Raw genomic sequence first — 27,168 nt, forward strand, 5'->3', positions numbered from 1 at the left:
CTACCCAGGCCTTTTCCTTCCACGGGGAGGATGGACGAAAACACCACTTGTGCCTCAAACGCCTTTATCCTTCTTCCCAGAGCCACGTAGTCTGCAGTGATCCACTCAAGGTCATTCTTGGCAGTATCATTGGTGCCCACGTGGAGAAGCAGGAAGGGGTAGCGATCCGAGGGGCCTGATGAGTCTTGGCAGTCTCTCCGTCACATCATGAATCCTAGCTCCTGGCAAGCAGCAGACTTCTCACTTTTCCCGGTTGGGGCGGCAGATAGATGACTCAGTCCCCCTGAGCAGAGAGTCCCCGACCACCACCACCCGCCTCCTCCTCTTCTTTCAAACAGTTGTGCACCTTCCTTACAGTAATTTTACCTAGATCGCATTTTCCTAAATTGCTGAGGAGAATGTCATGTGGGACTGTGCAAAAAACATTACTAAAAATCAAGACAGATCACATCTACTGCTTCCCTGATTTACTAGGCCAGTAACCCTGCCAAAGGAGAAAATCAGGTTGGTTTGGCATCATTTGTTCTTGACAAATTCATGCTGGCTATTCTTTATAACTAAGGATACGATTTAGTCATGGATTCCATGACTTTACTAGACCTCTGACTTCGGCTTCAGCTATCAGGAATGGGGGCGGAGCTGCGGCTGTGCATCCCCAACCCATGCGTTCTGCTGGGGCTGTGCGCCCCCAACCCACAGCTTTGGCCAGAGCCTGGGCTGTGCACACCCCCACATGGCGGTGGGGCTCCCAGTCCCCTCCATGGGGCTCCAGTTGTTATTCGTTCCCCACATCCTCTCTCCCCCCCTTATTTTTAGTAAAAGTCAGACAGATCAGGGCTCCCATGTATTTTTATTACCTGCAACCTGTTCGTGACTTTTACTAAAAATAACCATGACAAAATCTTAACCTTACTTACAAAATAATTTGTTCCACTATCTTTCCAAAGGTCAAGTATCAAAGTTAAACTGACTGACCTATAATTTCCCAGGTCCTCTTCATTGCCCTTTTTAAAGATAAGTGCTATGTTTGTCCTTCTCCAGTCCTCTAGGACCTTACCCATCCTCCATGAATTACCAAAAATAATTGCTAGTGGTTCCAAGTTTGCTTCAACTAGTTCCTCAAGTACCCTAGGATGAATTTCATCAGGCCCTGAAAATCTGAATACATCTAAACTTATCTAAACATTCTTTAACCTGTTCTTTTCCTATTTTGACTAGTGTTCCTTCCTCCTTATTAATGTTGCATTGTATATCCGGTCACCATTAACCCTCTTTTGGGAAAACTGATGCAAAACAGGCATTGAACACCTCATCCTTCTTGATGTCACCAGTTATTAGCTCTCTTTCCCCACTACACTTTCCTTCATCTTCCTCTTGCTCCTCATGTATTTATAGAACCTCTTCTTATTGTGTTCATGGCCCTTGCTAGGTATAAATCATTTTATCGTTTAGCTTTTCTGATTTTGTCCTTACATGCTTGTGCTATTCTTTTGTAATTAGCCTTAGCAATTCATCCGTGTTTCCACTTTTTGATTTTCAGGTCATTAAAGAGCTCCTGGTAGAGCCTGTGACGCTGTGCATAAGAAAGATGACCATTTGTATCATCGTTGCTACCACTGTTATACAATGAAACAAAACTTGTACAATGTCATGTAAGGTGTCAATTGAAAAGTTTCAGAGTAACAGCCGTGTTAGTCTGCATTTGCAAAAAGAAAAGGAGTACTTGTGGCACCTTAGAGACTAACCAATTTATTTGAGCATAAGCTTTCGTGAGCTACAGCTCTCTTCATCGGATGCAAGTGAGCTGTAGCTCACGAAAGCTTATGCTCAAATAAATTGGTTAGTCTCTAAGGTGCCACAAGTACTCCTTTTCTAATTGAAAAGTTATGATTTGCTAAGTATGATTATCCTGTTTATATGCATGTATCATCTCTGTATCTGAAGATATGAATATTGGCTATGTACTTGTATCTTAAAAATGTGTTGTATTTCTGGGTGACAACGCCAGGCAGAATTTACATTAGGGCTAGACAGCTACCTGTTGATGGCCTATCAAGGACACTCCACTCTCACAATGGACCGTTGAAGAAACTCATCCTGTTCAGCTAGCTCTTCCTGAGGATGTCTCAGACAGCAAACAAGCAATGACCACCCCGTGATTCAGCAAAACATGTAAGGGCATGTGATGTGCTCATGTGACCATGGACTCCATCTTGGACCAGTAACTTTCCACATACAGGAGCTGTGGGCTTTGCTTGGGACAATAAATTTCCATGCACATGGCAAAGGATATAAAAAGACCTCTGCGACACCTCCATGTTGCTTCTTCCCTGCTCTCATTCTCTGGACTGAATTTACAACTAAAAGGAGAATCTTGAACTATGGACTGAGGTCCTTTCAATCTTTTAGAAGTTACCAGAGAGACTTTTGCAAGCCAGCAGTCTATTCCACCACTGCTGCAAACCTGATATAAGGACTTTGTAATCATTTGTATGTATATGATCTATCATTTATAACTTTTATATTATTAATAAATCTTTAGTTAGTTACTAAGAATTGACTGACAGTTTGATATTTGGATAAAATCTGAGATCTGGGGATATGTGTCTGATCCTTTGGGATTAGAAAGAACATCACATATAGTGAAATAGATTTATAATAACCTCTCACTATATTAGATTTGGTTGTCTGGATCAGAGCCAAGGGCTGGAATGCCCAAAGCGGACTGTTTGGCTTCAGGTTAACTAGTGCGCAGGAGAAGCTCTTTTGTTATTTGCTTGGTGAATCAACTTATAGAGTAAATCACCAGCTTTGGGGATGGTCTGCCCTATTACTTGCAATCTGCCCTGAGTGTAGCATTCTCAGTGTGGCCCATCCGAGGCACCTGGTCACAGAGCCATACTGGCCTCCTACAATTCTTCCTTTAGTTCCTTTGCATTGGAATAGGTTGCAGTTATATGTTTAATACAGTCTCCTTGAAAAATTGGCAGCTCTCCTGAATTCCTTCATCCCTTCAATTTTCTTCACAGGGGACTTGATCTGCTAAGTCCCTCAGTTTGTTTAAATCTGCTTTTTTGAAGTGCATTTTCCTTACTCTGCTGCTCTCACGCCTTCCTTTCCTTACAATCATGAAATCCACATAATGTCATAATCACTTTTACCCAAATGCTTATTGTAGCAGAAGCTAAGGAATCAATGGGTGACACGTCCTGATTATATTTTCAGCGAATCTCCAGGACATTATTTGTATACTTTGAAGTTTTGGAAGATAATGCTGTAATGGACTGCATTTGCACCAAGAATACTGATTTAATTATGGGCTGCCTGCCATTGTTTCTCTCTGCACTACAAAAAAAATCTTGTGCCCTTATCAAAATCTGTCTCTCCACAGAACTGGTTCCATAATTCTCACAGGTAGGATATGGATTATTTTACCCTTTGTCTTCTGATGCTACCAAGATCTTGCTGATGTGTTGGTTTATTTTAGTTTATTTTGAGGAAAGGGTAAACTTGTACCTAAGACAATGAGTGAGTTCAATAGGACATCTAAGCTTGCCAGAATTCTCTTTTTTTTAAATAATTCTGATGGACAATATTGATGTTTCTTTAAGCATATTTTCCAACTTTTATCCATTTACAACTGCACAAAGTTATGGCTTTTAAGGATTTTTTTCCCTATTTTCATCTATTTACATTTTCACAGTTGCAGGAAATTATGCGGGGGAGGAATCAGACAATTTAATGACTGTAAATGTTAAGATTTAAAAAGGTAGAAGATTGATAACTGTTCACCCACACATTGTCAACACATCAAAATATACCAAATAAATATCTTTAAACTTAATTTTCCAATCAGCATTCTTTCTTTGCCTATCTGTAAATTTAGACTATCATTGGAAATATTTTGTCAGTTTGTGTGTATGGTGAAATGAACATTTACTGCCATTTACCAACAAAAATCTAATCCTTCAAAGCCTAACGTAGACTTCCTTGATTATCTCAAGCACCCATTTGCTGAGGTGGTTCACTCTCAGATGGGGGTGCACCCTGAAACACCTCTCAGAGGGATGGAATCAGCCTAGAACTGAGAAACTAAAAACAAAAACACAAGTTGGAGTTGGATTGTTTTCTAAAGAATCCCAGCCTTGGTCTTCCAACTCTCAAAACAGAATGGCCTCCTCCTAATTTGTGATCTCAATACTGGAACCTCGATGATCAAATTCTTTAAAGGGAACACCTGCTGATATAAGATAATTTGAAGAGTCTCTCTCCCTGGAATGAGGGAGGGACTTATTCTCATCTAAAGATTCAATGACTGCTTTGTCTGTATGCTCACCTTACCAAAAAAGTACACCTCAGGCACATCTTTGAAAGTTATGAATAACAGCAAATCAGTCAGGTGCAGCATTAGCCCTGAAAAAGCTGCTAGGAAAATCTAGTTTAAAATAGATTTTATGTATTTTTTAATTTTTGAGCACTCTCACAATTGTCTCCTAGATGAGGACAGATCTGAACAATAAGAGATTGCAGCCAATACTCAGCACTGAGGCTGCTGTATCCAAGTTTAGTCTGTTCAATGATTTCACTCTCTTGTCCATTGGCAGGAATACTCCCTCAGCTGGTATGATTAGGCCTTTTACTAATGAAGCTGCAGGCTTCACCTTAGCCAGAGTAATGAAGACCTTTTAGTCCTTAGGTACCAATATGTCTTCATAGGGATTTCCCACTCCCCCTTAATTACACCCTAATAAACCAGGTAAGGAAGAACTAGACAGCATTCCTTCAACTTTTCAGGATGTTTTATTAATGTTTCATTTTCTAAAAACATAAGCACGTATGAAGTTAGTCGTAGATTGTGCTTAATTCTGAGAAGCTTAATTAAGTCTCAGGTATCTCACTCAAAATCCCAGCTCTAGAGATTCAACCTTCTCTTTAGAAGATCTAGAGGGGAGACTCACATGAGAGGTTTTAAGATATTGTGCTGCCCCTTTAAGAGCAAAATGTGAGCAACTGCCTTCACCAGTCCTTGTGACAAATCCTTGAGAGCAGGGGGAAAGCACATTACCAGGGAGATCAAAAAAGAATCTGCAGAAACATCCTGCATGTCTGCACCCTAAGGAAAACAGTAGTCACACTGGGCTAGATCTACAAAGGGACTAGGGAGACAAGGTGGGTGAGACAGGATCAGGTGCCCTGCCACCCAGTGGAATCAATCCTCAGCCCCACATTAGGTGCCCAGGCTTCCTATACAATGCATAGGCAGTTAGGCACCTAAAAAACAAGAGAGTCATAAAAGCCTGCACACAGAGCAGGGACGTGCCTAAGCTGGCCAGTAGAAAGCATCAAGGAAAGGGGTGCAAACAAAGCCCTGCCCCTGAAACTCCGTTAGGTGCCCATCCCCGCTTGGGATTCACAACTGTGAACCCTCCCCTGGAATTAGGCACCTACACCAGGTCAGCCCTTTTGCAAAAAGGGGTGGTGGTGGTGCGCCCTCCCCCCCCCCCCCATACCTAATAGTTCAGTGGTTAAAGCACTCACCTGGGTGGTGGGCGATATCTCCACTCTGCCTAATTTGGAGCAAAGACTTGAACTCATGTTTCCTAGGTAATTGCCCTAACCACTGGACTATAAAGCAATTCTGGGGTGGGTGTCTCAGTCTCTCCTTTTGAAGCTATTTTACTTTGCATGAAATACTTAAATACTCCTTGGAGCAAGGACTGGAACCTGGGTATCCTGAGAAAGTGTGCTAATCACTAGGCTATAGAATCTCTCTCTCTCTCTCACCCAATGAATATTTAAATATTTTATACAGAGAGGAGGTAGATCCATCTCACAGAGAAGGAGGTCTGAATCACTTCACCTCATGCTACCAGCTGCTGGGTCCAGGCTGAGTGGGGCGTGACAACACAGAATGAGGAGGGAGCCGGAGCCAGAGGAAACAAATGACTCACTAGTATTAGAAAGGTTGTGGGAGTTGGCACCTTTTATGGCAGCTACGGCTTTGTAAGAAAGACAGTTTGTGAGAAGGGGGTTATTTTGTAGCCTTTTCAACCATCTCAGCACAGAACTTGCCTATGTGCTGGCTGGGAGCAGGAATTTCTTTCTCCAAGTGTGTCTGTTGAGTTTTGAGGAGAAAACCCTTGAAGACAATGAAGAAAAAGTTAAAGTTAATCTTTTACAAATCCTGTAAAGGCTCTGCTACAAAGGGAGACCTTTCATCTGTGTGCCATTTGGAGGCAGAGAATTCTGAAGCGTTCTTCCTGAGAAACAGTCCTATGCTCAGAGCACAGATACGGTCAGCCTGCCCCTGGAGATGGGGAATGCCCACTGTGAAGACTGACATGGAGGCTACTGAGAATGATTCAGTTCTAAATACCCATAAACTCTGAAATACAAGACAGTGATAAGTGATACTTGCTCTAATTTACAAGATGAAAGAAATATATAGTATAAACCTCTAGGAGGCAGAAGAGTTAGCCTACAGAGTGCAGTTCATAAGTGTATAATTTGAAAGCTTTCAGCTACATATTCTAAAGCAAAATATACAAGAAAGCTGTGATAGAACTAAATTTAGTACATTTTAAAGAGAAAAAAGAATACTGTCGGTATTGTATCATTTACTAAGACCCTCTAATTCTCCCTCTATTGAAAGCAGCCTATCAGATGTTATTAATATGGCACTGATTTGAAAGCTGAAGCAAACAGTTTACAACAGTGATTCTACTTTTCAAAAACACTGAAGATCATAATTCTCTCAAATACAAATACAAACAGCATATATTCTAGTATACAGTTATCCTAATTCATAGAATATGTGAGTGCTCCAGTGGGCACAGTATTCTGCCCCCGCCTTCTGTCCTGTGCCATCCAATCCGTCCCTGTCCCACTCCTGTCTATTCCTGACCCATGGATTCTCATCCCAATCCTATTTTCTTCATTTAGCCAATCCCAGTTTCCACTCCCCAGGTTTCCCATCCCAGTCCCAGCCTCCTTGCCCAGCAGTCCTAAATTTCACTCATCCAGACTACAGTAACTCCTCGCTTAACATTGTAGTTATGTTCTTGAAAAATGCGACTTTAAATGAAATGATGTTAAGCGAATCCAATTTTCCCATAAGAATTAATGTAAATAGGGGAGGTTAGGTTCCACGCAAATTTTTTTCACCAGACAAAAGACATTATATACATATTGTGACAGGGTCGGGCCAGATGGCTACAGGAGAGTGACAGAAGGCAGATATATTAGCCCCAGATTAAGCAGGTCCCTTTTCCCTGGGTAAGGTAACAGGGGCAGTTCCAGAACAATCAGGAACTGGTTGGAACCAATTAAGGCAGGCAGGCTAATTAGGACACCTGGAGCCAATTAAGAAGCTGCTAGAATCAATTAAGACAGGCAGGCTAATCAGGGCACCTGGTTTAAAAAGGACCTCATTTCAGTCAGTGAGCAGTGCGCAAGTAGCTGAGAGTGAGAGGATGTGCTGTTGGAGGTCTGAGGAATATAAACATTATCTGGCATCAGGAGGAAGGTCCTGTGGTGAGTATAAAGAAGGTGTTGGGAGGAGGCCATGGGGAAGTAGCCCAGGGAGTTGTAACGGTCACACAGCTGTTACAAGAAACACAGTAGACAGCTGTGATCCACAGGGCCCTGGGTTGGAACCTGGAGTACAGGGAGGTCCCGGGTTCCCGCCATCCCCCTCCCCCATATTGGATATAAGAGGAGTTGACCTGGACTGTGGGTCCCACCAGAGGGGAAGGTCCCTGGCCTGTCCTCTGACCCACTAGGTGGATCAGCAGAGACTGCGGGGATTGTTCTACTTCCTTTTCCCCATGCTGGCCAGTGATGAGGTTAGCTGAGCGAATGGCAGGTTCGAGCCACTAGCAAAACTACTGGGCTGCCATGAACCTCTGAGGCGAGCAAATCCACCAAGCAGCACAGGACCTACCAAGGCAAAGGAGTAACTTTGTCACAATATACAGTATAAGTTTTAAACAAGTTCTAGTCAGAGGATTGTCTGGGGACCTGCTCATGAGCTCCCTGAGCTTCACTAAAGCAACCGTGTTGATATCAGGTGGGATATTTCCCAGGGAATGCCTTGCTGCTAAATGATGAACTAGCACTCAGCTGAGCCCTCAAAGGTTAACATATTGCTGTTAATGTAACCTCACACTCTACAAGGCAGCACCAAGGGAGGAGACACGATAGAACAGCGGCTGCAAACACTTCCCTGGGGAAACAGAACAGGATGATGAACCCACGCTATACATGCATCACTCCCTCCTCCAGACAGTGCATGCATGGCTGCACAGGTGTTGACTTACCGAAGTGCATGGGGGGGGGGCGGGAGGGAGTGCGCTCAACCCTCAGCTCTGCCCCAGGCCCGCCCCCACTCCACCCCCTCCCCCAAGCGCATCCTCTCTCCTCCCCCAGCCTCCTGACCACCCGTGAAACAGCTGACTGCTGAAGAGAGGAGGTGTGGGGAGGGAGGGGGGAGTTGCTGATCCAAGGGGCCACCAGACGGGCGGGAAGCACTGGAGTGTGGTGGAGGGGAGCTGATAGGGGAATGGGGGGGCTGCCAGCCCACCCTGCTTCCAAGCCCCCACAGCCAAACAATGTTATAAGGAAACAGTGCGAAACTTTAAATGAGTATATTCTCTCATCGATCAGGGACGTAACAATGAAACAACGTTAACCAGGACGACATTAAGTGAGGAGTTGCTGTACTTGTCCCAGTTCCCCATCCCAATCCCATTGTCCAAACCACCCCAAATCTCCTTCCCCATCTCCTTATCCAATTTGTGTTTCCCCCACCATTACCCCATGTTCTCTATACCCACTGGCTTCCAATCCTAATCTCCCACCCAAGGCTCCCTTGCATCTCAGTTCCAATCCCCATGTGTCCCCCCCTAGCTACTTGTCCCAGTCTCTTTGCCCAGCCAGTCTCAGTTCATCCCATACCCCAGCTTCTCGTCAGATGTGTTTCCCCTCGCCCCCACAGGTCCTCAGTACCAATCTCTCAGTCTCCACCCCTCCCACACACACACCTATTGGGTCCTTGTTCCCACCTCCACCCTATTTCTCTCTCTGGCTCCCAGTCCCATTCTCCTTGCCAGATTAGGCGATTCTCTCGCAGAAATGCAATTTACAGATAAATTCTCTAGGAGTGTTCAATAATTGAATACACTCATTATGTATGATAACCAGCTAGTTTTCAGGCAACTGTTACAAACATGTAAGCATGTAAGCATTTAAGCAACAGAGACAGACATTCTATAAAACAGAGAAATCATCTATTAGAGTAAAAATAGCTTTATAATTACGATTCACAGAACAGCTGAATTATTGTCAGTCCTATGTGACTAAATTTTTTACAATGCTCTTTACACCTGTTAAAAAACACATCACACAACTTACCCAGATTTGCTGTCATGGACTCCAGATCTCCTAAAAACCCTGGAATTTGCTGAAGTTGTTCCTGCAGCTCTATTAGACTACTCCTCTTCTTCTCCCAGTGTGCAGAAAGCATCACAACTTCGCTATCCACTAGCTGTAATATTTACAACCAATGATAAAACTTAGTTTGTATTTACTTGCAAAATAGTGATTATTAATTCATGAACTTCAGCTTTTGAGCATCTTGATTGATTTTTATAATCCATGCATCCACAAAGCCTATGACTAGAGCAATGAACTTTCACTGCTGAGAGAGATGGTCACAGTATGCTTTTGTACAGATTGAGGGGGGGGGGTGGGGTTAAAAATGTTTAAGTTCAATATGCACTAACAGGAAGTCTCCATAAAATGTAGCCTTTGCTATTCATGATCAAGTATTTATTTCTACTTATTTCAGGAGTAAATATTTATAAAAAACAGCTTCTCTGTGAAGATTCTGGCCCTCCTCTCCCCCAAGTTTAAGCTCTTAAGTATCTGAATACCCTGTCCTTCAAGGCAGAGTGATTTAAATCAGCAAGCAGGAAACTGATTTAAATCATCTATTTTCATCTTTTTATGTTTGTACTTTTTAGTTATTTTTGATTCTCAATGATTGGTAAACATTAAAACATGTTGATTTGCAACTAAATACAGCCTTTACACTAAATTATGCTTCATTTTTCTTAACCAGGAAAATTGCTTAAATCAATCTGTATAGATTAAGTATACTATATAGCTTTACATACATTTATTCAGATGCTTAATTTTTTAAATTTTTATGACGTTAGGAAAAGGTGAATGATGCATTTCTTATTTACTAGATAAATGAAAAAACAAACAATATCAAGGTCTACTTGGATGGAAATTAAAATTAAATTAAAATGGACAAAAACGGCATTTAAAAATTTTGTTTATTAGTTTACTCCTAGCAAATTCTGCGCCACTGTGGGCATACAGAAACATGTCCCCCCGCAGACTCTCTTTCACACAGAAACCTGGTTTTTGTGGGGAAGCAAAGAAAAGCAGCACTTGTGCTCACTCACCCATCCCCAGCAGTGGGGATGCATGTGTTTGGGTACCCAGAGCAGCTGGGGGAGAGGTAAGTCACTGCAGGAGTGTGGTCTGGGGACGCCCCGACTGCCCAGGGATATTAGTCCCAGCTGGGCAGGGTGAAGAAGGGGAGAAGGATGACAGAGACAGAGTTCCCCCTCCTCTGCCCGGAGCAGCCGGAGCTGGGTCAGATCAACCCCCACCCCAGAAACCTCCCACAGCTACAGGAAGCTCTGCAAAGTGGGATGGGGGCAGGGCTTGGCAGGTGGTGTCTGGGTGTAGGGGGTGAGGGTCAGCTGGGGGTGGGTCCAGATGCACAGAGGTTAGACAGAGGGAGCAGCTCCCTGTACAATGACCCCTTCCCCCCACTTCCTGGCCCCATCGCTCCTCAGCCATAGGTGAAGGAGTCACTGTACAGAGAGCTGCTCCCCTATTCACCCAATGCCCATGCATCTGCTCTCCCCCCCGCCAAGCCTCCCCCCTCCACAAACCTGGAACCCCCCCCCCCGCACTGGTAACCTCTGCACCCAGAACCCCAGACCCCCCCCAGCCTCACCCCCTGCATCAGGAACCCCCTGCACCCCACTGAGCCCCAACCAGCTACACCCTGGCCCACACCCCACCAAGCCCCAAGCCCCCAGCATCTAGACACCCCGCTGAGCCCTAACCACTGCCCCGGACACTTCAGTCCCATTCCCCCTGCACCTAAAACCTCCAACAAGCCACTGTGCATCCAGATCCCCCCGACAGATTTGCCCACACACAGACTGCACCACACAGAAACCCAATACTCGAGGTACTTCGGTGCCAAAAAATTAAAAATTTTAAAATTCTGCAGACCATTTTCAATTATTTCCTGACAAGTATATTGAAATAAATTACCAAAATAATTGAAAATGGTATGATTATATTGTGTTATTTTGACAAATGAAGTATGCAGAATTTTAAAATATTGTGTGTAGAATTATTATTTCTTGGTGCACAATTCCCTCAGGAGTATTAAGTTAAATAAAACTACCCTAAATGTGCTTAATACATAAGAAAAGGTTTATCAAAACATATTCTGCTTTTAAAACTGATTTATTAAGCAAAGGGAGAATTATCTATATTAAGTGAATTGAACAGAATGTTTCTGGTCACCACATCCTTCAAAATTTTAGGACTAGTTGATCTCATTCTCCCTCACCTAGTTTTTATACATAGATTGGAAGTTTCCCTGCTTTTTCAACTCCAACTGGTTTCTTAACTCTGAATGAACTAGATGAGTAAACCAAAAGGAGGAGAATATTCTTCTACAGGTATAAAGACAAACTACTGCTATCAAAAGCTGTTTTAGCTCTTAAACTCGGATTAACCAGTGATTTTACCTAGTGCAGTAGTAAACTTTCTTTAAAAACTTAGCAAACGTGCTATTTAGTATTATTTTTATTTACTTTACATTTAAATAGATTATAAATTTAGGCCTTAACATAACTGTCAAAATTTCAGGTTTATTTTTTAAAAATAAACCTGTATTTAATTTAAATTTTAAAAATCTGATATTTTTGTTTATTTTTTTAAAACATTAATTTTTATCTGCCCTGCTGCCCTTACAATTAAGGACGGAGAGCTCTCAATTCACATCTCTGGGTCCTCTGAAGAAGTCCTCAAGCAAAGAAACATGAAATTCCAGACATTTTTACGGTTAAAAAAATATGCAGCACTAAAGTGGTGGGTTTTTGTTTGTTTTGTTTTTTTAAGTCCTTCAGACTTCTTTAAACATTGTAAAGGAAAAGAGGGCACAAAATAATATCCAACTGCTATCATATCATCTTTAAAATATAAACAATATAATTCTCTGTGGACACAACTGTTGGAATTATTAATATTTGAAATTAATATGGGAAACCACCAAACACTAATTTAATCATAAGTTCCTTTATTACATTCAGAGGCCAAATGGTACTTATGCAATAACGCTAAACATGCCTAAAAAGCCTAAATAATATGCAATGTACTACATCCAAATACTAAGAAAACACGTATAAGTATCTTGATCAAGATACTTACAAACTCAGGCTAAACTCAGGGTGCTTAAACCCATATTGATTGGCTCCAACGTGGTCAGGCAGGTATAAGCAATGAACCCTTTAAGACTTTACTTTTTATACCTTTACCAAACAAGTGATGTCACTGCCAATTACTGACTTCAGCTAAAAACCAATTTGAGACAGTTCACACTTATTTCCACCAGTCTTAATCCAGATAAGCTTTACAACCTCCTTTCTTCCCAAGGCCTTTCCTCCCCTCCTTTTTGCCATGCAACTGTTTCCCATTGCAACTGGGTTCACAAAGGCTTTAACACTGGTGTGTGGGTTGGGGAAGGGCCGTGTTGGCTCATGTTAAGATTCTCTTTGTTTGATTTAAAACCATCTTCAGTCACCCCTATTGATCAGAGGCTCTCTTTTTAGAAACTTCCCCTTATTATACTTTGAACCAGACATCCTCCCTATTTTATTCCTGCTGGCCCTGTAGTTCATTGTTTTCAAGGCCTTCCTTCTACCTGCTAGTCAGGACTTTTCTTTACAACACATATATATTTCCTTAACCAAACTTAAGCTAACTTTAATTTTATACTTCTCCTACAAAAGGATTCTCAGTACTGGATACAGGGTTTTATCTAAAGGGGAAAATATCATTTAAATATGAAGTTGTAAGCTGGAAATGTAACCTAAATTAATAAAACTCTTCCAGCACTCTATGCTTAAGGAAAATAAATACAATAAAGCAACAAATCTTTCTTCACATATTACAGTCATGTGGAAAAATGTGAAAAACTTCAGGCATGACAGCTCAAAAATGGTCAAAGCAATTTTACAGAGCAGTGGGGGTAAACCTTTGACAGTAGATGATTGGACTCTAAGACCAAAGAGGTTCCTTCCAGTCTTATATTCTAAATATCAACACTTATAACCATCTTAACCATTTTGCAACAATTTAATCTTATAATGTTACAAGCCTGATTTAGTCTTTACTAATTGTAAGATATATTTATAATTTCACGTACATGATGCTTGGAGAATAATAGCTCATATTTAAGTTTGTAGATGCTTGTTTTATTAAATTAAGTGTTTAGCCTAATTAAATAAATTCCTAGGCGAAAACTGTTTTCCCCCCAAAAATGAGTGACAAGGAGAAAAGCTCCAAAAATACCTTCCCCTTTGTTAACGGATAGGAAGATATTCTTCTAGGATTTAAAGAGAAGCAGTGAATAGCAACAGATTTATCAAGGCTACATACCTTTGTCTACACCTACAGCAGCACGTAGAGTACAGGGACAACAAGTGTAGCTATACGCTGCAGTGAAAGGCTCTGGCAGCAGGAAGACAACAGGGCACTACACTGCCAAAAATATCAGTGTATATGCGTGAGGCACTGCTTAGAAATGTCGAGAGCTCGTGAACGGTATATATCGTGGGGGATCAGGCACGTATGGCACTATCTCCTAAGGCACGCCTCACTGTGTATACTGCAATTATACTCCAGCTAGCTGGGCGTGCAGTGTCTGGACATTACATGCTGCCACAAGTGAAGATGTACCTTAAGTCACCCATCTGGTATAGTGAGGAGTTTTTAAATCTGAAGCAACAGACTTTGTAGGAATTTTGGAAATTCTGCTTCAACAACTACCACCTGCTAAATACAATAGAACCTCAAAGTTACAAACACCAGAGTTACAAACTGACCAGTCAACCACACACCTCATTTGGAACTGGAAGTACACAATCAGGCATCAGCAGAGACCCAAAAAAAGCTAATACAGCACAGTACTATGTTAAATGTAAATTACTAAAAAGAAAGGGAAAGCAGCATTCTTCTTCTGCATAGTAAAGTTTCAAAGCTGTATTAAGTCAATATTCAGTTGTAAACTTTTGAAAGAACCACCCTAATGTTTTGTTCAGAGCTACAAATAACCTCCATTCCTGAGGTCTTTGTAACTGAGGTTCTACTGTACAGGATTAATCAAGTAAAAACAGTCAAGTCCAATTTAACAATTATCCAACTGTAATGTAATTTGAATCATTTATCAAAATACTGATATTTATTAGAATTTTTTTAAAAAGTTTCACAGCTCTTCAGGTATTTTAACAGATGTAATTTTTTCTCTTACCTCTCCAGCTTTTGCACATTCCTTAGCTCCTTTGTGAAGGGCTGCCCAAGTGTCTTCATAACTGAACAGAATAAAAATTAAAACTTGTGGTTATGCTTACCATAAATTCAGTCCCAACTCAAAACAAACGTTATGAATGTTGTGTTTCATCTTATCTGTGTATTTCTAAATGCAAGTTTCACATTAGTAGCGTATTTGTCCCAGTTGAAAACTTTGCATTTGCTGCTTAGTGCTCCATGGATTTCCTAAACTGCTAATTAACCTGCTAACTAACACAGCCAAGTAATATCTTCAAAACTCTACAGAAAAAGAGACAACTAAAAACACTAGTCCCATGAGGAAAGCAATAAAATACTTAACATTAAAGATCTTATAATTGTATGTAACAAAAATAGCATTCTGAATAGGATATTTATTTTCTTAAAAGGTATATTTGCCTATGGAATCTGCACTCAGAATACATACATCCATGTAAACTTTTACTGGAACACCGAGTAAGACCATTGACCCCAGAGTTATCTAAGAAGCTTTTCATGCATACAGTGACTGTTTGTTACAATGCCAGGTGCACTTCCAGATGCTGCAAATATAAACTATTATTTTGATTATTTACAGTAGCACCTAAAGGATTGAGGCCCCACTATAAGAAGTTATTTTGGGCTGATACATCTAAGATATACAAGTATGCGTAAAATACATCAGAATGAATTATGGAAGTGCAATATGCGTTTGCATAGACCAGGATGGATTGATTTATATGGGGCAGGCAAACTTTTTGGCCTGAGGGCCACGTCGGGTTTCAGAAATTGTATGGAGGGCCGGTTAGGGGAGGCTGTGCCCCCGCCCCCTATCCTCCTCCCCTTGCTTCTCTCCGGCCCCTGACACACACACACCCCCCTGGGACTCCAGCCCCATCCAAACCCCCCACTGCCTGTCCCCTGACTGCCCCCAGAATCCCTGCCCCTGACTGCCCCCCACCGCCCCATCCAACCCCCCTCCTTCCTGACTGCCCCCCGGGACCCCGCCCCCATTCAACCCCCCCCCACCCCATTCCCCGCTCTCTGACCGCCCCAACCCCATCCACACCCCCGGTCCCTGACCACCACCCCGAACTCCCCTGCCCTCTATCCAACCCCCCCTGCTCCCTGCCCCCTTCCCGTGCAGCACAGAGCACCGGTGGTTGGCAGCGCTACAGCCGCATCGCCCAGAGCATTGCCCAGCCACCCAGAGCATTGCACTGGTGTAGTTGGACCATATGAACTGGAACCATAAACTCACTGAACATTAAATCCCACCAAATGAGGGTAAATCCATCCTCATCATCGTATCCACTCATTATACTGCACACCTGAACATAGCCATTATATGAACAACATAACCCCATATCTCAATGTCTGTACTTTGACCCGTTAAACTTTTACCCCCAATCGGGGACATTGCAGATTAGGTATTCCTCACACCACCCGTTCCTAAACCGAATTTCGCACCCCTTGATAATCTGTACCTTATTGCCTAATAACCAGAAACTTCTATGCTTAAACTCTGTACCGTTTTCTTTTTACTTCAACATCTTAATAACATTATTAAATTGCTCTCCGTAACTGCTACCAGTAGCACATTCCTACGCAGAGCAGTTTAATACACTACACCGCCAGCATGTTGTGCCGAGGCTGCGGGGGAGGGGCCGGGGGCTAGCCTCCTGGGCCAGGAGCTGGGCAAGAGGGTCCTGTGGGCCGGATGTGGCCCACGGGCCGTAGTTTGCCCACCTCTGATTTATATCCAAGTGATTTAAATCACCAACTTTAATCATGATTTAAATCACACAGCAAGAAATCTTGATTTGTATTTTAGTTATTTACTCGAGAGGTCAATTCTCATTGGTTGGTAACCATTAAGCCATGTTGATTTGCAGCAAAGTATACCCTTTACACTAAATTTGGTTCTTTTTTGCTAACCAGGAGGAGACACTATAGCTATACACTTATTTAAGCTGTTAATATACCTCATTTATTCAGATTCCTAATTTTTTACACTTTTTTATTATTATAAGTGGTGAATTATGCATATTTCTTATTAACTCTTTGGAATTTTCCCCTCCATACACACACTTGTGATTTGTGTCAAGCTGCAACAGGATGAAGATTAGAATTCAATTAAAATGCATAAACATAGCATTTTTTAATGATTTAACAAAAGTAATTTAGATATACTGGACTCCTAAGAAAGAAGTTTAACACATTTTGCATTTAAAACTAACCAGTGTATTAAACAAAGGAAGTATTTGTAGTAGTGAACTGAGCTGACAGTGACTAGAAACAAGGGCCCAAAGGCACAGACACACTTAGGCACCTCAGTCTGGGTTTAGGCACCACTGTGATTCATAAAACTTCCGCATACCCCTGTAGGTGCCTAAACTCACAATGTCTTAATTTTCAGGGGAAGAAAGTTCCAAGCTTCCACTGCCTCACTCTAGGTACCCAGATGCCTAACTCCTGCCTAAGCCCCAGAACAATGCATGAATGGGGGAAGAGAGGCATTTGCCTGCCTATCTCACATGGGGAACCTCATCCAGTAGGCAATCTCAAAGGCCACTACTAGATCAGGTCCCATTCAAAACCTGGTCGGAGGACGACTAGTTCCAGAAGGATCTATGCGTAAGGTTGGCATGGAAGAAAGAAAGAAAGTGTTTTTGGAAGAAGTGAACATATAGGCAAAACGACTAGCATAACTGGTGAGGCATAGCAGGGGACATGAAAAAGTACAAAAGCAGGTCAGTAGGAAGGACCCACATTACAAAGGAACTTGAAATGGTAAGTACCAGAAGCCTGTACACGGTCTACTGGAGAAGGGAAATCCAGCAGAACTCTATATTGCAGGGGTGGCCAAACTGTGGCTCACAAACCATATGTGGCTCTTTTACAGTTAAAATGTGGCTCGCAGAGCCTTCCACATTCCCCCATTCTCCACCTACCAGAGCTCAGCATCTCTGCCTGCCAGCAAGGTGGTGGGGTAAGGGCTTCTGCCCAGAAGGGAGAGGGGGTCTTGAGGCTTCAGCAGCAGTAGGGCTGAAGCCCTGAGCCCCAGCTCTCGAACTTCTGAAGACTGTCGTGTGCAATTGGAGGGTCAGTAAATTAGGCCACCCCTGATATATTGCAATGTGGTTTTGGCACTAAGCATTAGAAATTGTCACCCTGACACATACCAATGTTTTTGAAAGATGCCTGTTTCAGACTTATACATTCAGAAACAAAAGCGTACAAAGATTAACCACTTTTCATACACTAGCCACTGCTTCTATTTCAATAGAGAAAATGTTGTCACACTGGGCCCTGGTCTACACTACAAGTTTAGGTTGAATTTGGCAGCATTAGATCGATTTAACCCTCCATGTGTCCACACGACAAAGCCATTTTCGTCGCCTTAAAGGGCTCTTAAAATAGATTTCTGTACTCCCCCCCGATGACAGGATTAGCACTGAAATCGACATCGCTGGGTCGAATTTGGGGTAGTGTGGACGCAATTTGACGGTATTGGCCTATGGGAGCTATCCCAGAGTGCTCCATTGTGACCTCTCTGGACATCACTTTCAACTCAGATGCACTAGCCAGGTACACAGGAAAAATCCTAGGAACTTTTGAATTTCATTTCCTGTTTGGCCAGCGTGGCAAGCTCATCAGCACAGGTGACCATGCAGTCCCAGAATCGCAAAAGAGCTCCAGCATGGACTGAACAGGAGGTACTGGATCTGATCACTGTATGGAGAGACGAATCCGTTCTATCAGAACTCTGTTCCAAAAGACAAAATGCCAATATATTTGCCAAAATCTCCAAGGGCATGATGGGACAGAGGCTACAACAGAGACCTGCAGCACTGCCTTGCGAAAATTAAGGAGCTCAGGCAAGCCTACCAAAAAACCAAAGAGGCAAAGAGCCACTCTAGTCAGAGCCCCAGACATGCCGCTTCTATGATGAGCTGCATGCAATTCTAGGGAGCGCCCCTACTACTACCCCACCCCTGTCAGTGGACACCTGCAAGGGGGGAGTCTCACGCAACAGGCATGAGGATTTTGGGGATGAGGAGGAGGAGGAGGAGAGCACACAGCAGGCAATAGGAGAAACCATTCTTCCCGACAGCCAGGAACTGTTTATCACCCTGGAGCCAATACCCTCACAACCCTCCCAAGGCGGGCTCTCGGACCATGAAGCCGGAGAGGGCACCTCTGGTGAGTGTACCTTTGTAAATATAATACATGGTATAAAAGCAAGCATGTTTAATGATTAATTTGTCCTGAAGACTTGGGATGCATTCACAGCCAGTGTAGCCCCTCCTTTTAAATGGCCAACCCAACAGGTGCTTGGTATGTGAAAGGAGGGTGCTGCTGTTTGAAACCATTTCCACACATTATGAAGGTTGAAAAAGCCGAAAGACTGTGGCTTACCATGGCTGCCTGCAAGCCAAATTCTGTTGCCCGGCCCTGTATGTGTGATCTCACACCAAACCGGCAGGCCTTCAATATAAGAGACAAAATGCGACCTTGTACCGAAAGTACGTGTGCTGTGTAATGTTAACAGCTTGGTTCACCGTGAAAGAGTCTACCCATTGTTCTCTAAAATGTGTCTCTTTAAATACTACTCTCACTTTTTTCCTCCCACAGCTGCAAATGTTTCAACTCTCCCACTATTATCTCCATCCTAGAGGCTAGCGCAGATAAGGCGGTGAAAAAAACGCACTGGCGATGAAATGTTCTCAGCTCATGCAGTCCTCCCGCACTGAAAGAGCTCAGCAGAATGCTTGGAGGCAAACAATGTCAGAGTCCAGGAAAGCAGAAAATGAACGCAAGGACATGAGGGACGAGCAAGAAGAGAGGAGGCAGGATGCAATGCTGAGGCTACTGGGGGATCAAACTGATATGCTCCAGTGTCTGGTGGAGCTGCAGGAGCACAGACCGCCCCTGCAGCCTGTGTAACCGCCCACCCTCCTCCCCAAGTTCCATAGCCTCCTCACCCAGATGCCCAAGAACATGGGGGGGGGGATGGGCAGGCGGGCGCCTCCGGGCACCCTACCACTCCACCCCAGAGGACTGCTCAAGCAACAGAAGGCTGGCATTAAATAAGTTTTGAAGTGCAGTGTGGCCTTGTCCTTCCCTCTTCCCCTCATCCACCACCCCACCCAGTGCTTCCCTCCTCACCCACCCCTCCCAGGCTACCTTGGCAGTTATCCCCCTATTTGTGTGATGAATTAATAAAGAATGCATGATTTTGAAACAATGACTTTATTGCCTCTGCAAGCAGTGATCGAAGGGGGGAGGGCGGTCGGCTTACAGGGAAGTAGAGTGAACCAAGGGGCGGGTTTTCATCAAGGAGAAAAACAGAACCGTCACACTAGCTTCGCCAGTCACGAAACTGGTTTTCAAAGTTTCTCTGATGCGCAGGGTGCCCTGCTGTGCGCTCTTCTAATTGCCCTGGTGTCTGGCTACATGTAATCAGCGGCCAGGTCATTTGCCTCAACCTCCCACCCCGCCATAAACGTCTCCCCCTTACTCTCACAGAGATTGTGGAGCACACAGCAAGCAGCAATAACAATGGGAATATTAGTTTCGCTGAGGTCTAGCCAAGTCAGTAAACTGCACCAGCGCGCTTTTAAACGTCCAAATGCACATTCTACCACCATTCTGCACTTGCTCAGCCTATAGTTGAACAGCTCCAGGGTGTTCAACTATACTGTCCAGGGTGCCAGTGTATGGCTTCATGAGCCAGGGCATTAAGGAGTAGGCTGGGTCCCCAAGGATACATATAGGCATTTCAACATTCCCCACAATTATTTTCTGGTCTGGGAAGTAAGTCCCTTCCTGCAGCTGTTCAAACAGACCAGAGTTCTTGAAGATGCGAGCGTCATGTACCTTTCCCGGCCATCCCACACTGAGGTCGTTTAAACGCCCCTTTGTGATCCACCAGTGCCTGCAGCACCATTGAAAAGTACCCCTTGCGGTTTACGTACTGGCTGCCAAGGTGGTCTGGTCCCAAGATAGGGATCTGCGTTCCGTCTATCGCCCCACCACAGTTAAGGAATCCCATTGCAGCAAAGCCATCCACTATGACCTGCACGTTTCCCAGAGTCACTACCCTTGATAGCAGCAGCTCAGTGACTGCGTTGGCTACTTGGATCACAGCAGCCCCCACAGTAGATTTGCCCACTCCAAATTGATTCCCGACTGACCGGTAGCTGTCTGGCGTTGCAAGCTTCCAGAGGGCTATCGCCACTCGCTTCTCAACTATGAGGGCTGCTCTCATCTTGGTATTCTTGCACTTCAGGACAGGGGAAAGCAAGTCACAAAGTTCCATGAAAGTGCCCTTACGCATGCAAAAGTTTCACAGCCAGTGGGAATCGTCCCAGATCTTCAACACTATGCGGTCCCACCAGGCTGTGCTTGTTTCCTGGGCCCAGAATTGGCGTTCCACAGCATGAGCCTGCCCCATTGCCAGCAGGATGTCCAAATGGCCAGGGCCCGTGCTTTGAGAGGAGTCCTCATCACTCTCATCACTGCGCTGCCATCGCCTCCTCGCCTGCTTTTGCAGGTTCTGGTTCTGCACATACTGCAGGATAATGCGCAAGGTGTTTACAATGCTCATAACTGCCGCAGTGATCTGAGCGGGCTCCATGCTTGCCATGGTATGGCATCTGCAGGAGAGCAGAGTTGCAGCAGAAGCAGTGGCTAAAGATGGATGCCACAAGAATAGATATTTATAGAGAACGATGAGCGGCCCTGTGAGATGGATTCAGGAGAGCAAGAGAGCAGAGTTGCAGCGGAAGTGGTGGAGGACGAGTTAGCACCGCGCACATTTCCCGAGGAAGAACACACGTACCCGGGAGCCCCTGGCAGACAACATGGAGAAATTCACTATTGAGACAATAGCAGCAGAGCAGAGTTGCAGCGGAAGCAATGCATGACGACGGTTAGCAGCACCCAGGAGGACCAGAACAGATCCCGCGAGCTGCAGCAGAAGCAGTGGATGACGATGGTCAGCAGACCTACTGCACTGTCTGCTGCCAGCAGCACCCAGGACACAACAGCAGCGTCAGCGAGCTGGGCTGAGAGGGCTGCACGCTTGTCATGGTATGGCGTATGCATGGAAAAAGGCGCAAAACGATTGTCTGCCGTTGCTTTCACGGAGGGAGGGGCGACTGACGACATGTACCCAAAACCATCCACGACAATGTTTTTGCCCCATCAGGCATTGGGAGCTTAACCCAGAATTCCAATGGGCAGCGGAGACTGTGGGAACTGTGGGATAGCTACCCACAGTGTACTGCTCCATAAGTCTATGCTAGCCACGATAGCGAGGACACACTCTGCTGACTTAATGCGCTTAGTGTGGACATACGCAATCAACTGTCTAAAATCGATTTCCAAAAATCGTCTTCTATAATATTGACCTAATTTCATAGTGTGGACATACCCTTGGACTACTTAAACATAGGCCAGATGAATGCAGTGTCGTTTTCACTCCCGTTTCAGAAACTGTGCAGACCAATGTTGACATACACTTTGTGTCTGGCATGTACTAGACACAAACTCAGCCATCAAAGAATATCAAAACAAAGCTTTGAAAAATAAAACAGTTGAACAAAGACCACTAGCAATTTATGAATTTGGCAAAAGCTTCCAAGAAAATACATGAGCGAGGGGGGGAAAAAAGGCAATAAAAAGCTTCTAGAAACATTATGTGAATAAAACAGGAAAGCCTTATGAAACTGTAACAAAATACTTTAACACCCTTTCATATGGAGACCACTTGACACTCCGGCAGGAAGAGAGATTAATTGGTTAGAGGTAATAAACTCCACAGGTTACACAGTGGTAAAATATAAACGGCACCTAAATTAAATAAAGGTCACTCACCAGAAACTGTAGTTCTTAGAATATTGCCTCTGCATATTCACACAAGATATGTTTCTCCATTACCAATGAACTTCTGGTACTTTAGAGTGCACACTAGGTTCACACACACACACACGTGTCCCCTCTCAAGTGTGAAAATGCAGATCCAAGGCTATAAGAGGGATGAAGGTCATTCTGCTAGGGCTAAGGTGGTTTCAATGGTGTCTTTCCATAACTTCCCTAATTTGGAGATTTGTACTTTTTCTAGCTGGAGTTCTATGCATATATTTTATTCAGTACTAATCTCAATTTGGAATCTGGATCTGATCCTCATTTTGGCATGGCAGTTGTGCAAGTACTGCACATACCTTCCTAGGGGTCTTACTCTTTGGTGAACTTGTATAAGCAAGATTATGCTTATGCAGCAGCAATTCAGGTAATTTACCGGTAACTGAATGCTGAATAGAAATAGTACTCCCTCTATTTTTATCCTGCAGTGTTACAAAAAGTTTGAGGAACTTTTTAAATCCCCTGGCTTAGTCAAGGGAAAAAAAAAACACACTAGAAGGGTTTGGTATTCTCCCACCCAAACACACACATATAGGAAGTACGGAGCCTATCTTCTCTCAAGACAGATTCTGGGGAAAAGGGTAGGAAATTAATGGCCTGTTTAATGACAAACTCAGTTACCACTAACTGGAACCAGGTTTCAGAATATCACTTCAGACCTAGAGGAAGAGAAGAGACTCAAGAGACACTGTAGGCTAATTTAAAGCTTTCACAAAAAGCTTTTTATTTTTAAAGCAAAGTAGTTTTTACAGGGATTTGTAAAGCAACTTCTAATAAGTTTCTTAAAGTAGTTTTGAAAGGTGGCATGAGAGCCTTATGAAAAAAGGGTCACTTATATAACGGGGACCAAAGGAACTAGATTAAAGAGATATCAACTTGAAAAATCACATCCAACATTTTTCTACCTATTCTTACAAGCACCACCTAATGTAAACAGAACAGCAAAATAACTATAACAAAAACAAATGAACTGCATTTTAGCGGGTTCGCTTTCATAAGTTTTTATAAATGCCCCAATTAATAAGTAAAAAGAAAGCAATCACTCCATTTTTAATTTCTCAGATATTGGTATTAATTTTATTCAGAAGTTCATTAATTTAGTCAAATGGATTTTGACCAATTTCATTATGATTGGACAGTAATGGAAATACAGCATGGAGGTAGGAACTAGGAAGGATTGGACAAAGAAGCAGAGAATTTTAAATGGCAGTATGAATATGTGTGTGTCTTTCCTTGAGCTATGGCTTGATTCAGTAGATTTCAACTGTAATTATTCAGGATTATTAAACTCATGATCAATGGATGAGAACATTTATATGTTAAATTTAAGAAATCTTAGTCTGAATAAGAATACATCATACCCTTTTAAATGGCTTCAACATATAAAGCAAAAATAAGCAGTAGTATGCAAAAAAGGCAATTTTAAGTGGTTGAGTGTCAAGTAATTTTATTCTAAAAATAACTACACGTTTATACTATAGATTCCAGAAACAAGAAATGACAGAGCAGACCTCAACTGCCAATGTAGGGATGTGACTCCTATTTCAGTCACATGGGGTACTTCCTATGCCTTAGGACAGGGGTGGCCAACCTGTGGCTCCAGAGCCACACGTGGCTCTTCAGAAGTTAATATGCGACTCCTTGTATAGGCACCGACTCCAGGGCTGGAGCTACAGGCACCAACTTTCCAATGTGCCTGGGGGGAAAGGGAGGGCTCACTGCTCAACCCCTGGCTCTGCCACAGGCCCTGCCCCCACTCCACCCCTTCTTGCCCCCTCCCCTCAGCCTGCAGTGCCCTTGCTCCTCCCCCCTCCATCCCCCACCGAGCCTCCTGCACACCACGAAATAACTAACCTGCGGGGCTGCCGGTGGGCGGGAGGAGCTGGGAGGGAGGAGCTGATGGGGGCTGCTGATGTATTACTGTGGCTCTTTGGCAATGTACATTGGTAAACTCTGGCTCCTTCTCAAGCGCAGGTTCGCCACCCCTGCCTTAGGGGACACCATCATAACCAGTGATGAGCTGCCAAAATCTTAACTGGTTCCCTCCTCACCCCACGAGGGGGTCGTGGCCCACCCCTGCCCCCCGGGACTCCTGCCCCATCCAACCCCCCACGTTCCTTGACATGCGCCCCAGCCCCGCCCCATCTACCCCCCTCCCCTGTCTGCTCCCAGAACCGGGCAGGAGGGTCTCGTGGGCCACTGTAGTGGGTGTCTGCCCCGCCCCTAAGAGCCAGAGGGACCTGCCGGGGGGGCGAGGTGGGGAGTCCCGGTGGTGCTTACCTGGGGCAGCTCCCAGGAAGCATCTAGCAGGTCCCTCTGGCTTCTAGGGGCAGGGTAGCATAGCTAGGGAGGGAGCAGGGGGAGCGGCAGCTCCCCCCACTGATCACATCAAAAATGGCGCCTTAGGCACCGACTTCATGGGTGCTCTGGGGCTGGAGCACCCACAGGGAAAATTTGGTGGGTGCAGAGCATGCATCAGCAGCTCCCTGCCCCGTGCCCGGCCCCAGCTCACCTCTGCTCCGCCTCCGCAAGCAGTGGCTTCACGTTCAGGCCCAGGGAGGCGGAGTTGAGCTGGGGAGGGGAGCCGTTCCCCTGCACACACCCCCCCCCCCCCGAGTTACCTGCTGTGGTCCAGGCGGCCGTCCTCACGCCCTCCCACCCCAGCTCCCCTCCGCCTCCCTGGGCCTGAGCACGAAGCACCGCTTCCTTCTCAGCCCTCCCAGACTTCCTGCGCAAATAGCTGAAGCTCCAGCTCACCAATGATCATAACTAATTATTAGAGAAAGGAAAAGAAAAAGTTACAATACCTCAACAGAACAAAAACAATGATTGCTTCAGTTGCAATCTCTTCCATATGTCTCTCTGTGGAGACCTTTCAACAGAAATTATATCTTTGATTGTGGGTCCACCTCTGGCAGGGACTCTCTTCGAGGAAATTTAAAACCAAAGTCTATTATTCCCAAAACCAGTAGAGAGCTCTGTCTAGTGAATCATAAATAATAAACTTTATAGATGGGTAAAAAGAACTTTCAGAAAGCCTTTGAGAAAGTCCCTCACCAAAGGCTCTTAAGCAAAGTAAGGGATAAGAGGGAAGGTCCTCTCATTGATCAGTAACTGGCTAAAAGATAGGAAACAAAAAGAGTAGAAATAAATGGTCAGTTTCAGAATGGATAGAGCTTAATAGCGGGGTCCCCCAAGGATCTGTTCTGGAACCAGTGCTGTTAAACATATTCATAAATGATCTGGAAAAAGGGTTAAACAGCAAGGTAGCAAAGTTTGTACAATACAAAATTATTTCTGATAGTTAAGTCCAAAACTGACCGTGAAGAGTTACAAAGATGTGACAAATGGGCACAATCCAGACTAAAAGGGGGCTGCATCACCCCTCCCCTACAACCCTGGATACCTTACAATGCCTCACTTTAGTGGCTCCCATCTGAGTCACTCACAGCCTTCAAGCATGCAAGCCACACCCTGAGTGTCTATGTGTAACTGCACCTTGTTAGCGAAACCCTGGCTCTCACTAGACTTGGTTGTACTATAGGGTGACCCAACACTCCAGTCCCAGACCTTCCCAAGAAGCATATATCCTGTACTGCCCACTCCTTTCCTGGAGAGTACAAATAAAGTAAGTCTGTTATTCCTTTACGGGAATAATATGGCAATTTATTACCTTAAATAGTCACCCAGACACTTCAACTTAAACACACTGTATTAGATCAAACAGTAAAACACTGGCCTGTATAGAAAGCTGCAAGCAGGGACTTTCTTTCCAGACCAGAAGATTCCATGTAGAAATGCCCATAGTGATCCTGGGAGACCCAGCCTACCCCTTACTCCCATGGCTCATGAAGCCTTACCCCATAATCCTTGACAGCAGCAAGGAGCGCTGCAACAGGATCAGCCAGTGCAGAATGACCACTGATGTGCTTTTGGCAGATTAAAGGGTCACTGGCACTGCCTTTTTGACAGGTTAGACCTCAATGGAGGAAAATATTCCTATGGTCACAGCAACATGCTGTGCTCTGCATAGCATTTGTGAAGCTGGGGGGGAAGTTTCTACAGGGTTGGAGCATTGTGGTGGATCATCTGGCAGCTGATTTTGAGCAGCCAGATACCAAGGCTATTAGAGGAGTTCAACATGGCGGGGGTGGACCTATTTGAATAAGGTAGGCTTTGAAGCAGCATTTTGACAGCCCCAGTAATGTGTTTTTCTTTAATATATTCAGTCAGGCATTGTTTACTTGCTACTTTGAATGACCCTTGTAATGACTGCTGCCTGAGCGTTAATTGTAGTCTGCAAATGTGCCGATTGCCATGGTGTATGGATTTCAGCAGCAACCACGATATGTAGGACATAAATAAAGAATCGTATTTCTAAGACTAAATATTTATTAAACAGTAATACACAGATTTCCATTTTTTTTTTTTTACAAAGGACTTGACACTGAGGAGCACTCTCAAATGAGGCTCTCACAGCTATGTGCAAGTCAAGCTGGCATTATGAAACATCTCCCTAGGGGTGGAGTGCAAAGGGTACTGCAACAGGCTGGAAACATGTGAGGAACATGTGGGAAATTTTGGAAGGGC

General features: G+C 44.1%; 1 protein-coding gene across 3 annotated transcripts in view; it reads right to left on the minus strand.

The window, feature by feature from the left end:
- Nucleotides 1-27,168, minus strand: part of DTNBP1 (dystrobrevin binding protein 1) — a 163,874-nt gene that overhangs the window by 122,245 nt on the left and 14,461 nt on the right. For all 3 annotated transcript variants that reach the window (XM_074944827.1, XM_074944826.1, XM_074944828.1), the window contains 2 exons: nt 14,630-14,690; nt 9,412-9,544 (listed from right to left, as the gene is read on the minus strand). In XM_074944827.1, coding sequence (XP_074800928.1) covers nt 9,412-9,544; nt 14,630-14,690 — 194 coding nt within the window. The remainder of the gene's footprint in view (nt 1-9,411; nt 9,545-14,629; nt 14,691-27,168) is intronic.

The sequence above is a fragment of the Natator depressus genome, chromosome 2, assembly GCF_965152275.1.
Source record: "Natator depressus isolate rNatDep1 chromosome 2, rNatDep2.hap1, whole genome shotgun sequence".
In the NCBI taxonomy this organism is placed as follows: Eukaryota; Metazoa; Chordata; order Testudines; family Cheloniidae; genus Natator; species Natator depressus.